The sequence below is a fragment of the Lampetra fluviatilis genome, chromosome 18 (assembly GCF_964198595.1).
Source record: "Lampetra fluviatilis chromosome 18, kcLamFluv1.1, whole genome shotgun sequence".
NCBI classification, from domain to species: Eukaryota; Metazoa; Chordata; class Hyperoartia; order Petromyzontiformes; family Petromyzontidae; genus Lampetra; species Lampetra fluviatilis.
The window spans coordinates 6,555,938-6,569,029 of NC_136292.1; the positions used below are offsets into that span (position 1 = coordinate 6,555,938).

The 13,092-nt window shown below is 43.3% G+C and overlaps 1 protein-coding gene across 2 annotated transcripts; it reads left to right on the forward strand.

Annotated features, from left to right (window-relative positions):
* The first annotated feature begins 550 nt into the window (after positions 1-550).
* On the forward strand, positions 551-12,452 carry LOC144937136 (uncharacterized). Of its 2 annotated transcripts, none has more exons than XM_078864430.1 (12): positions 551-993; positions 3,560-3,740; positions 4,322-4,477; positions 4,594-4,730; positions 4,947-5,101; positions 5,302-5,490; positions 6,109-6,198; positions 7,420-7,509; positions 8,811-8,933; positions 10,163-10,294; positions 10,703-10,819; positions 11,827-12,452. In XM_078864430.1, the coding sequence occupies exons 1-12, from the start codon at positions 978-980 to the stop codon at positions 11,953-11,955; spliced, it is 1,515 nt and encodes a 504-aa protein (XP_078720556.1). In that variant the 5' UTR covers positions 551-977; the 3' UTR covers positions 11,956-12,452. The 2 variants fall into 2 exon arrangements, with proteins under 2 accessions (XP_078720556.1, XP_078720557.1); XM_078864431.1 differs by lacking the exon at positions 551-993 and adding an exon at positions 1,077-1,094.
* The last annotated feature ends 640 nt before the right edge of the window (positions 12,453-13,092 follow it).

The following is a 13,092-nucleotide window of genomic DNA, read 5'->3' on the forward strand; positions in this document are numbered from 1 at the left end:
ATCTGCTCATTTCACTGACCAAGGATCGTTTTTTATTTCCCCTCTCAAAAAAAGATAAATTCCTGTCCGCAAAACTTGTGTAGTGTGGAATTTTCATATTTGGTAGATTTATGTCAATACGGGACAATGCAGTTCATGCACCTTGATACAGTGCAGTGCAAGTTAATAACAGTCATGAGAAAGAAAATAAATGCTTAACAAGTAAAAGTTTACATTTGAAAAAAAAACACGTTTTACCCCATAATGCAACACTATTTATCTGGTGATGCTGCTGCTGCGTTGGCAGACGGCGCACAATTAACAAAAAACAAAACTCCACGCGTTCATCAAACAACACCGTGGCCTTAAAATACATTCTATAACAGGCGACGTTTCGGACGACGACCCTTCGTAAGAGGGCCAGAGAAGAGTGTATATTTAAAAAAAGAGAGAGTTGGGATATTGCGACACAGCAATCCCATACTAACATGTCCACCTGGCGTGGCTTCATCCGCCAACAGAGGGGGGCCTCAACCGCAGCGGGTCTCAAATCGTGCGTGGCAACATCCGTCCGGCTCACGCAATCGTTACACGAAAGTGCCTGGCCACCCACCACCACCACCAGAGACAGTCGCGTGGGTTGGTTAAACACTGGCTCCACAGTGTATTGTGCAACGTTGATATAGTTTGGTTGGTGGAGGAGGGGTGAGACAATTGAGATTTAATTCGCGGCTGGATGCTGCCCAGGGGCAGAATTCACAACAGAAGCAGCCGCTCGTTTTCACGCACTCGAGCTGCGATCCACGCAGTATTGGCGGTGCTCTCCTCCCTTTAAACATTAATTCTATACTTCTATTAATCTTCTTCTTGCTGCTGCAATAACAAGAGCTGCCTCTCGTCGTCGTCGTTGTTATTATAGTACAAAGTATTTTACGTGCAATAAATACGGAGCGCCCCGTTAGCTCGGCACTTTTTGAGTACTGTACTCAACCAAGCCCATGGCAACCGCTCAAGGTAGGTGTGGTAATGCCATTTAGATTTGCGCCGGAGCTGACCTAGAGGTGATACCGATTCGTTCGAGTGAACCCCGTGGAAATGCTTTCCACGATGTGGGAGTGAGTTGTTATTTTTCATCGCTCGGTTGAAGTTATATATTTTTTTAATGTAACATGGCTTGTGAATTCACGTCGGAGGTGTTTCGGTTTTATAACCTTACACGTTGGGTGGTAATTGTATTAACCAGACATTCGCAATTTCGTACCACGATGTTAATGTGTGTGGCTTTTTTTAAATCTTTGCCCGCTGGATAATTTTTGACATTTAAATTGGGTGGGGGGGGGTCAATCTCATATGGACTGCGTGCAGATTCGCCACTTACACGACGCAGCGTTTGCCGTCGGAATCGAATGGCACCGGTCATTTATAACTCGGTAGTCTTTGACTCTTTGTCCACAGAGGTGTTTGTTGCTAATGCGAATTGTGATCGCGTCTAACATCCGCAGGCCCAGGTTGGTTTTATTTATCAATGGCGATTATCACGCACCCACTCGTACAGTAATTGGACATTGGAACGTGCTTAATTTGACAACGTAAATTATTAATCCAAACAAGCCGTGCTGTTATCTAGGCCGTAATATAAAATGTACGTTCGTCATCATCTTCACCTATCCACTGTTCGGATGAAGGCTTCCTTCGTGGCCTTGCGAGATGCACCGACCCCCCACGTGTCCTGCACACGAGATGATGCCATCCCTCCGTCGTGTTGCGCGTTGTGTCATGCCACGTGCAGGCAATTACAACCAATTACGTCTCGTTTTAAGCATCCCCAAATTGAACTACAGTATATCCCACCTTGACCCCTTGTGTAACATGCGAGTCTTCATAGTTTATATTCTGGTGTGGACTCGGAATAATTCCCTCGCTCTGGCTGGTGTGAGCTCACGTGTCAGTGAGCAGGACATTGTCAAGAATAGCTGACGAAGAAAAGTGTCCACGTTTGTAGCAGGTGGCTAGAATATGTCACAGTGAATACGGATATATGAGGTGTTTCAGCTGTCTGTGTGTTACTGTGACGCTGTTGAACCTGCTTAACCTCCCAGTTTGCTGTGGAATACAGTACTTGCAGCCCCGTTGAACACAACCAGGGATCGGCAACCCAAATAATGAGAGGCACTTTTGTTCGAATCCGGTTTAAAAAAAAAAAAACTAATATTTCAATACATGTGTGAATAGCCTCAGGTTGACGAATCTCCCCTTACCTAAACCATATTGGGGTCGTCATAATTTCATGCAATGTTTTGCTGCCAGCTTTTAAACTTTCCGCTTGCGTCTGGTCGCCTCCTTGTGGAGTCCAGGGTTGGTGGACCACACAAATGTTGTACAAGTCCCTTCCCGGTGGACGTTGAGGTTTCCATACCCTGGCTCACCATGGGGAAGGCGGCAGTACAGCAAATGGACTAATCGCCATGTGTTTCCATCAGTACGGGGATAGAGCGTTTTCTCTGGGTCCTCTGGTTTCATCCCGCTTGTATAATAAACACTCATAAATTGGCTGAAAACATAATTTCATTTTTTTTAAACCAGTGTAGTAGAACCCTCTTGGGAAAAAAAGAGTCTTATATGTAACAAAATAAATGTTACTGTGGGAAGTTTGAAAACTGAAAAGTAGAAAACTCTTAAGTCGTGTGCTAATTGTGTGTCACTAGGCAAGTCTGTCAATCAGGTTATACAGTGCATTATGCAGAGTCTACTTGCCAAACATTCTTTATTATGTAAATTTGGTACAGGACGCTTTTACACGACAGTGTTTGATAAAGCATTGGAGTGGAATCAATTTGCCGACATTCCATATTATTACAAAAAAATTGTGGGTTTTTTTTCCCTAACTGCCACGCATAAAATGAAGGTTATAACATCCATAAACGTGGAAAGTTTGGTTCATTGTAGTCAGGTTTGGTGAGGGTTGTTTTTATACTGAATTACTTTTGCCCTCAAGCAGTTACAGCCATTTAATAACTTACAGTTCATGGCTACTATGTTATATAAACACTGTACTGTAAACCGAACAGTTGCCAATTGCTGTAAAAAAAACTCCCCCCGTAATCTACTGATATAAGTGTAGTTAAAGTGGAAAAATACTTTTAAATCATTTGGAGATTACACTTGTAGTCAAGTTTCTAGGAAGTGTTTAGAAAATTTTAAATATTAAGAATAATGTTTTGCAACATGCCTAAATAACATGCCCCATGGGTAATCCTGCTACAACGAACTACTGCGGTGCCTTGAATTGCATCCCACTGGGATTTTTGCACACAGCGTTGGTGTACGGTGATTTTTTTCTGCAATGTTTTGCTGTCTTTTCTTGGATTTCTGTTTGCACTAAGTCACATATTCCTTTAAGATGTTTTTTGTTCATGTTTTTTGTTTGTTGCGGTTGCACCCGATTCAAGAGCCGAATGGCTCACAGGGCTATACCTAATCAATGAACTTGAAATGAATTGGCTGTCTGCGAATGGGCAGTGAAAATATTCTGAGCGCGCGTTGACTCCGCTGTTGACTCTTGTGTGCTTGGCGAACGAAGAATGCACCTCCCGGGAGGAAATGACAAAGTTCTGGAAGGAGCACTCGCAAGAGGCGACACTGGAGCAGATGATGCTGGATTCAAAGGCCTCTACTCTGGCTGAGGAGGAGAAGCCGGAAATCCTCTCGCTGTTGCCAAACCTGGATGGAACCGACATCCTGGAGCTGGGAGCTGGCATTGGGTCAGTGTTGACTCTGAGAATGTAAAATATATATTCACGGCACACGTGCTAGCAATATGGTGTGTAATATGGGCCAAGCCGCTTTTACGTTAACTACAGTGAAACTCTGATTATCACAAACTTATTATCCCAAATATCCAGCACTCCTTATCTGTGTCCCTAAATTAATCTGTCAAACTCTTGTAAAAACAGATAAGGAGTTTTCTAGAAGACATCCATGTATTTAATATTCTCATGCCATTTTTTCTGCCACTAAAGAATCACCTGACAAATCTAATTTATATTTTTCAAAAGAGGAGTCACAAAGAAAATGTATTATATTAACCGTGGATAACTTTGTGGATAAGATAATTATTTGAACAAAAAATGGAATGAAAACTCTCAGCTCTGAAATTGTTTATCTGTTAACAACACATCAATGCACAAAATAGAGGAGGCCTACATAATTTAATCGCGAATATTTAACCTTGCCATTATTGTACATTAAATCAGAGTGCAGCTTTAAGACTTGCTACGTTTTACAAATTATATTTTTAACATTTTTTTCTTCTATATAAAGTTCATGTATTTTGCTTTGGCAGACGTTTTACTGGACACCTAGCCAAGATTGCCAACCACGTGACTGCAGTGGATTTCATGGAGACCTTCATTGCCAAGAACAAGGAAGACAACGGTCACCGTGGAAACCTGACCTTCCTACAGGCTGACGTGACTCAGCTGGATTTTCCAGCCAACAGGTAGAGGCTTCCGATGTCATTCAGATAACTTTACGATGTGTTGAAACCACGTTTGTGACCATTTTGTACACAGCCGTGCCAATCGAGTCGGTCGGTTTACTACTTCGTTTTTACAGCTTCGACGTCATCTTCTCGAACTGGTTGTTTATGTACTTAACGGATGAAGAGCTCCTGGTACTCACCAGAAAGATGCTCACTTGGCTGCGACCTGGCTGCCATCTCTTCTTCCGCGAGTCTTGCTTCACCCAGTCTGGTTTGTCCCTTTTTCCACAATATTCCATTTCACGACATCCCCTTGCAAACAAAAAGCTACCAAGTAAAGTGCTTTGGCAGTGCATAACAGTTAAATTTGTGACTAGCAGTGGCATGAGCCAGTCATTTTAGGGCTGTACCTTTTAACTTTAAAAAATAAGAATTTGTGTCTTGTGAAGCTGCCGTATGTTGAGACTGTGTTGCAAAACTTTTGCAGGCGATGGTCATCGAAACTTTAACCCAACCAAGTATCGTAAACCGGCTGCGTACAACCACCTGTTGCAGCTGGGTAGCCTGCCTGTGCCTAACAAGGAGGACAAGAGTGTAGGCTTTGAGATTGTAATGTCCAAGTCGGTCCAGACGTACATCAAGGTAAATGCTCGAACTTAAACGTCATTCTTAAAACGAGCAATTGATTTGTGGCTGTCGGGTGCATGTTAACGAACAAAATGGAACCTATTTGCATATCCCCAAGTAATATGCATCTTTCCCATTGCAATTGCAACCCGGGTCACCTTGGCCTCTCAGGGAATCATCGCGCGAAATGCTGCTGCCGTTTTGTGTTTTTACAGTTCAAGAACAACAAGAACCAGATGTGTTGGCTAATGCAGAAGGTCCAGCGGGACCAGGCTGCCAACTACGGATTCGCCACCTTCCAGCAGTTTCTGGACACGCAGCAGTACTCGTCCCGTTCCATTCTTCGCTACGAGAAAATCTTTGGCCACGGCTTTGTCAGCACAGGTGGCCGCCAGACCACCGAGGTGCGTTGAGGACCGTAAACTTACGTTCAAGAATTCCGTTATAGTGCTCCAGTGAGGTCACGTCCCTAAGGTTAAAACACTATCAATGAGGACATTAGGACGGAGTGCCCTGACTGTGAAGTCGTGTCAATATGGAATCTTCTCAAACTCTTTGGCGAGCCTGGGACACAGCCAAGTGGAATTGTCATTGAAATGCACGGGGCTTTATCTCTCTGAGAGTCCACATTCATTAGAATGGAGATCCAGGAATCACCTGTTAAATGAACGAGGATTCTGAATGGTGATTGAATCTCATTTCAATGACGATTATGCGTCACCATTCAAACGAATGCGATTCATTTGGACGATTCCTTCTGTGATAGACTCCCTGTTAGAACCACATTCAAGTGAATGAAACATTGACTTGAGAACCACCCACAGAGGCATAGTGATTGCCACAGGAATCGTCCAGCAATCGTGGGTGTATTATTTTATATATTGCATTGCATATGTGAAAGATCTTGAAGTGAGATAATTCCTGAATAAAAGACACATGGGTAAAGAACAAGCTTCCTTAAGTTTTTTGAGAGTGAAATGTTGTTGTTTTTTTGGAGTGTGACACGGTTTGCTTTTTCTCAGGAGTTTTTGGCCATGCTGGGACTGCGACAAGGACAGAAGGTCCTGGATGTTGGCTGTGGCATTGGAGGGGGTGACTTCTTGATGTCTAAGGTGCATAACATTTATTTTGCGATTGTCATTGTAAATATCTGTTGTGCATGCTTAATATTATACAACGTGCACAAAATACATTTGAAAAGTATACAATTGTGTTTGTCGTAATGTTTCTGTTTAATATTGCATGGTGCTGTGGTGTTAGAGCATTTATTCCCCACTGAAGCAGTTTGCTTGAAGTTAATTAGTTTAATTCTTGCACAGTAATTCCTATAGGAAATTACCGAAGCACACCATCTGCCCGAAATTAATTCGCCAAAGAACCCATCACGTGGATAAGAGAGTTCCGTTCTGTGCGAGTATCGCTGCCAATTTAATAAAATATCACTTTGTCCAAAAGGTACAGATCATCATGAATGCTTTTAAATGATGGGATTCCTCTGCCAGCTGAACTTCAGAATTGCCCTGTGTGATTTCTGAGTGAGATGGCCCAGGTGACTGGCTCAGTGGGGGATAATACCAACTCACATTCTGAGGTGGCACCTACTGAGATGCTTGGTTCAAATCCACCAGCCACCCGTTATTAAATCAGGTTCTAAAGTATAGCGGTGACACACTGGTTACTCAATAAACCTAGCCTTATATATCCAACTTTAAAAAATATACATTACGGCTTTTATATGCAATAAGCAGTCTGCGAGTCTTTTTTTTAAGTGACTTCTCAAGTATGAATTATTCAAATCAAGTTAACAAAAGATAGTGTTTTCCATAGTACAATTTAGTTTTTAAATCGTGTTTATTTCTCGTGTATACTGTCTGTACTCGATCATGGCTTTCTGCTTAGCTCTGTCCATGACATTTACTCAAGAACGTTGCATTAGATACTTCCAGTTGCATCCAATTGTTCAAATTGTTTATGGCGCATCTTAATTCGCTGTCTTAACCGGCTTTACTGTATTTTAAAAATAGTATTTCGTCTGAAATCATTTCTACATACCCCTGTATTTTGGTCCCACGAGATGTCCCGCATGGGAGGCATGGGATACGAAATAAATGTCGGTGATGATGAGAGCTCTGAGATCATCCCCAGAGCCATTCGCTGACGACGATGCATCGCTCACTTTGAGAGTTCCGAGTGGCGATTTCTCCCCGTTTGATGGCACGATATCAATAGTACAATTTGGAGATTTTTTTTCATCTGAAAAAAATATTCTTACTAGGTTTTTTGAGCTCTTGCCTAACAGCTTTACATTTCAACTTTGTTGTGTCCGTCTCTAGATATACGGAGTGGAAGTGCTTGGCGTTGATTTGTCATCCAACATGGTGGCGATAGCCATGGAGAGAGCTGTGGAAGAAGACGCCCCATTGGTACGCGTCACGAACAACGAGCTTACGACTTACACGGCAGCTCGGCCTGCAGAAACACGCAGGGAATATTTGCCTCGTTGATTTACAAGCACTGCCCGCACGTTTGCGTGGGGATATAACTTAAGGGAATTGCAAGCAGTGGTTTTCTTGCTTATAATTTTCCAACGACTCACTGGCCGATTTTTAATCAACAACAATAAGAATGTGACATATCAACCACGTGAACAACAGTATTATAACAACAATGATTTGACGTAGCAACAACGATAACATCAACAATAATGACAAAATCATTAACGACAATAAGATAGTTGTTCATAACAACATCAACAGCAATAATGTATCAACAGCACCAACACCAATATCACACGTTGTTTTACATAGTACACGGTACTACATGAACGGCTCTGCCATCCCAGCCACGTTTTTAGTTGTCCTTCCCCCGCACCTTCGATTAGCACGGTTGGCTAAGTACAGTGCTCAAAGAAGTTCATCATACATACATACAGATATGGTCTCCATCCATGCCCTTTGTGGCGTCACCCGGTCGTACGACAAATTCTCTGAAACGCCCTCCAGCTTGGAACTGAACGTGGCGTACGCAGCGCCACCCCCTCCGTCTCCCGAAGCCGCTCGTCTGTTCGGAGGCCATGGTCATCGTCGATTCCGATCAATCGATTTGTGCGCAGTTGGGCAGGTCTCCCGATTGTTCACATTAATCCAATATATTTTTAATCAGGCCTGAATACGAAATTTCAGGTGATCTGGAAACACTTTGGTTAGAACTGATCTGAAAACTGGAAGTGATGTCACTAATATGATGCCACTTCCACGCTGCCCCACCCCTCCTCCCTCCACCCCAAAAAGTGGTGTCGCATGGCATCGGGTGACATTGCTGCTGTTAACAAGAAGACGGTTCATCAGTCTGGGATGTAAATGATACGAAAAATTGTAACTGATCTGAAGTTGACCTTCAATGTCCGAAATATTAAAATCCGAAACTCACCCCAGGCAAACAGGGTATATTGTAGATACCTCATGCATCCCACACTGTGCAGGTCGCAGGGGTGATTTGAGAGTAATTGACACAGGGAACATAAACGTGTGAGCATAGAAGTAGAATACAACAATGGATTTTGCCGCAGTGCACAAGCAACACATAGCCCTGCAATCCCTGTCACAGCAGCCAGCTGCGTGCAGTGTTCACGTATCCAAGCACTCGCCAGGCTCACCCCCACAAAGCACTGATATTTGTGACTAATTTGTCCTCAAAAGTTTGAAACCTTTGCCTTCTCGCGCAGGTGCAGTTTGAGATCAGCGACGCCACCAAGCGCGTGTTTCCAGAAAATTCGTTCGACGTGGTTTATAGCCGAGACACCATCCTCCACATCGCCGACAAAGTGGGGCTCTTCAAGAGTTTTTATGTAAGCGAGGTGGCCTGCCGCGGTAAAAGAGCACACCGTTGTGTTGTCAGACCGAATAGCTCGCCGCTGTGGGCGCCACGGTGGCCAGATGTTAACTACCTTGCCTGGTATACAGGAGGTCATGGGTTTGATCCCGACCCTGCGCCTATATATTTTGAGTTTGCATGTCTCTCTGTCTCCGGTTTTTCCCTACACATTTAGAATCAACATCCGTTTTAGAGTATTTGGCTGCTATAAATCTCCACATGATGATAAGCTACTTAGTTGAGCGATCATTTGTGATAGCCAGGTCGCTTCTGAAAAAGAGCTAAATAGCTCAGTGGGCCTTACCTGGTAGAAAAGAAAAATAGTAAAAAAAAATAGCTGCAGGATAAAAATGAGAGTTGTGTACAATATCAAGCTCGTACCACGTATCGTTCTTTCAAACAGAATTTAGTTTCTGAAGAAGCCACCATTACGTGGAACGAAATGTCAGGCATCATGCCGGATGACACGCGGTACAACCGAAAACACTTCGGGAGAGCTGTGCACTACAGTAGAACTGCAAACACTTGCTCGGTAGTAACATCAAACAATCAAGTCGCGAAGGTTTTAGGTAAGGCTTCAGCGGAGGAAATACACTACCTTGAAAGATCAACAGAGGGTGTGTAAAGAACAGCTCCAAGAAATATTTTTCCGAGGAATGTTCCTATCAAATTAAGCCCTATACCAGTAGAACCATCACTGGTGTGACTGCTGTGCCAACTTTCTCGTCGATAAATTAACTGCTTTGTCGTTTGAATTGCGTGTGCCCTGTGATTCTGGAGAATGTGAGGCCGTGTCCTTTACAAAGTGATTCTCCGCTCAAATGAGCATTGAAGCGCCGCTGTTCTGTTTACAGCCCTAAGCCAGTGGTGGAAATTCCAATTTGCTGTGGTGGGAGTGAGTCCACAGAACAACCACTCTTGACATCCATAAGACAACATCAAAGTGCTCCTCGAATTATACCGGAGGGATGATGTGCCGAGTGAACTCATGGCCACAACCAGCATTTGATAGTCGACCGCTCGCACTACCGCTGAGCCACCTGGTGTGTCCATTCCATATTCATGTTACACTCAACGAGCTGCCACAGCTGTGCCTGGGTGACGTATACAGTTGCTCATCCGAACAATGCTTTAATGCTAGGTAAGATTCCCATACTGCTAAAATCCGCCGTGTTTTTTTGTCGCATGGGTATCCGCATGCAGGCCTGGTTGAAGCCTGGAGGCAAGTTGCTCATAACCGACTACTGCTGCGGTGCCAAGCCTTGGTCTGGTTTGTTTGAGGCTTACGTGAAGGACCGTGGATACATTTTGTACGAAGTCTCTCAGTATGGCAAGGTGGGGTATCCACCAACACGTTTCATGTTTGCACGGATGTACTTTGTTTTTGTGCACCATCATTCAAACGGCACGTAGATTTCCGCACCGCCACTCGTCGTCTAAGCCTGGTCTTGTAGGTTAGGCCACGTCTTGAGTATTTCTTCTCTTGCCACACACTACTGCAGGGGTCTGCAGTAATTTAACTGAAGATGCAGTTTTATGTTGTGAAAGCTTCCGGAGATGTGATTAGCACACTGCCTGGCCCCGAAGACCACACTTGGATTGTTCAGATTGTGATGATTTGCAACATAATTTCAATGTCTTTTGTTCATGGGACTAGGACATAGAGATACCAAAATATATCAAAACTTATAAAACGTTTGATGAGGCGAGCTGTCTTCCTGTGTTTGGGTCGTGCTCTTCTAGTTCCTGGAGGCGGCAGGGTTTGTGCGTGTGAAGGCGGAGGACAGAACAAACCACTTCGTAGAGGTGGCCAAACAGGAGGTGGCTCGCACAGAGCTCGTCAAGGACGAGTTTGTGAAGGTACAAGCCACGTGTGTCTAGGCACAGAGTTTAAACATGTTTACTTCCCCCCCCCCCCCCCCCAGTTGACTTATTCCCCAGTGGTGGTGGTGGCTATGCAGGTGGCTGCCTGTAGTTCAGCACTGTGGAGGCAGCAGCGAGGGTTGGCAAGCCAGGGTACGGCACCTCCCTACCCTGGCTCACCAGCAGAATGCAGTACAGCAAAGTGTGGACTGGTTTCATCTGTCCCTTCTGTATGGGATAGAGCGTTGCCCCCTCGCACATGTATAATACAAACTAATTGACTGAAAACATCTTCATATATATAGAGAGCTGCAGAGCAATTGTTGTCGCCGGATCACTGCCTGGCAGCTTTCCAGCTCGTGTCTGTGGTTCCTCAACGAATGTGAGATGCAATACGCATGAACGGCGCTATATAAAATTAATCATTCGATTTTTTATTACGTATACTTTTTTTTAATTCTAAAAGTGCTATCGCATCATGTCATACATCAAAGAATTTCCATGAGGAACTTTTATTGTGTCGAAGCAAGAACATCTGTACCCATCCAGACAAAAAAAATCTGGATATTGTAAATGAAATGGTGGAATGAATTTTTTTTTTTAAAACCAATTCTCGAATCAAATTGTGACGTTGAATCGTGACATTTCATAGAATCCCTGGGGTGGGGTGAATTGTCATATTGATCCATGGGTGAAAGACTAAATATTTTAGTTGTCGTTAGCGCCTCAGATGGCAATCTTCGAGCAATAATACCAACATTTTTATATAGGCAATAAGAGTCAATTCTACAGTAACCTTATCTTTCTAAGTATATTATCACAATGTATATTATTTGCCATATATTAAAAAAAACTGTAATCACTTAACATTTGCCAACTTAATATGTAATATTTTCCTCTTGTGCTCAGGCTCACGGGACTGCTATTCCCTTTGAGGGCTTTTATTTGCAAAGATGGACGAGAGAACGAACTAAACGCGCTCTCTCCCTTGGGTGTCACCGCAGGAATTCTCACAAGATGACTACGACTACATCGTCAAGGGCTGGCAGGAGAAACTCTACCGGTGTGAGCTGGGCGACCAAAAATGGGGCCTGTTCTATGCCGAGAAGGCCACCGACCCCGCCTGCTATTGAATAGAAAAAAGTGCCTTTTTGCAGGAGCACACACGTGCACTCCCTCCCGCTGAATATTGATGTGTGCAGCGTTCGCAAAAAAAAACTAGGCTTGTTTTGCATCCGCTTTGCATTTCGAAGTAGAGTTAATTCAATCTTGATTTGAAGCTTTCGTGACTGCAGAGTATAGAGTTAATTCGTTTAATGAACCCGTACATCCCAAGAGTGGATATCGTAGCGTTAATTTGAACAGGACGGTTTTGATTCCTTTGGTACTAATTTTACTTTATACCCGGTGTTATAAAATACAAACAGATTGAAAGTAATTTCATTTCTGGTTGACGACCTGTCCAGGTGCAATGTTTAATTTAGTATATTGGATAAAATGTGGCACACCGTGATATGGCATGAAAATGTTTAGTTTCTTTAAAAATAATTGTATATTTTACCTATTGATGTATTAACATTTCCATTGTTTAAAAAGCAATATTTGCCAGAGGTGTGGACTCGAGTCATGTGACTTGGACTCGAGTCAGACTCGAGTCATGAATTTGATGACTTGCGACTCGACTTGGACTTGCATAACAATGACTTTGTCCCACCTATGAGATGTGGACTCGAGTCATGTGACTTGGACTCGAGTCAGACTCGAGTCATGAATTTGATGACTTGCGACTCGACTTGGACTTGCATAACAATGACTTTGTCCCACCTCTGATATTTGCTTTTTCAATACAATCAGAATTACTGTTAACATAATCATAACAGTAAGGCGACCTGTGCACCTTTTAAAGGACTTATGATACAGTGCTTTAAATGTCAAAGTTATTTTATTACATCTTATTCCTGTTTATGCAAACCTATAAATTAGTTGCTTACGAAAGACACCAGCCACTGAAATTGTGGTCATGTAACCCAATCTGTGGACCATACAGTAAAGCCACTTCACTAGACTCTGCGCTCCTTGAACGGAGCAGGAGTTGTGAGTTTATCATGTAGGAGACTTTCGCAACCAATATCCATAATATAGGCTTTTTGGGTTGGATCGCTTAAATATAATTGTGTTGTTAAACCCGCCACCACCCGACAGCGAATTAGGTAAGGTTTGTCACGTGAACAACGTGCCAATTCGTTACTAGTACGGCACACTGGTGAGTT

Coding starts and splice junctions, on each gene's coding strand:
- LOC144937136 (XM_078864430.1), top strand. Junction 6,199..7,419: donor GTGACTTCTTGATGTCTAAG/GTGCATAACATT, acceptor GTCCGTCTCTAG/ATATACGGAGTGGAAGTGCT. Junction 10,820..11,826: donor TCAAGGACGAGTTTGTGAAG/GTACAAGCCACG, acceptor GTGTCACCGCAG/GAATTCTCACAAGATGACTA.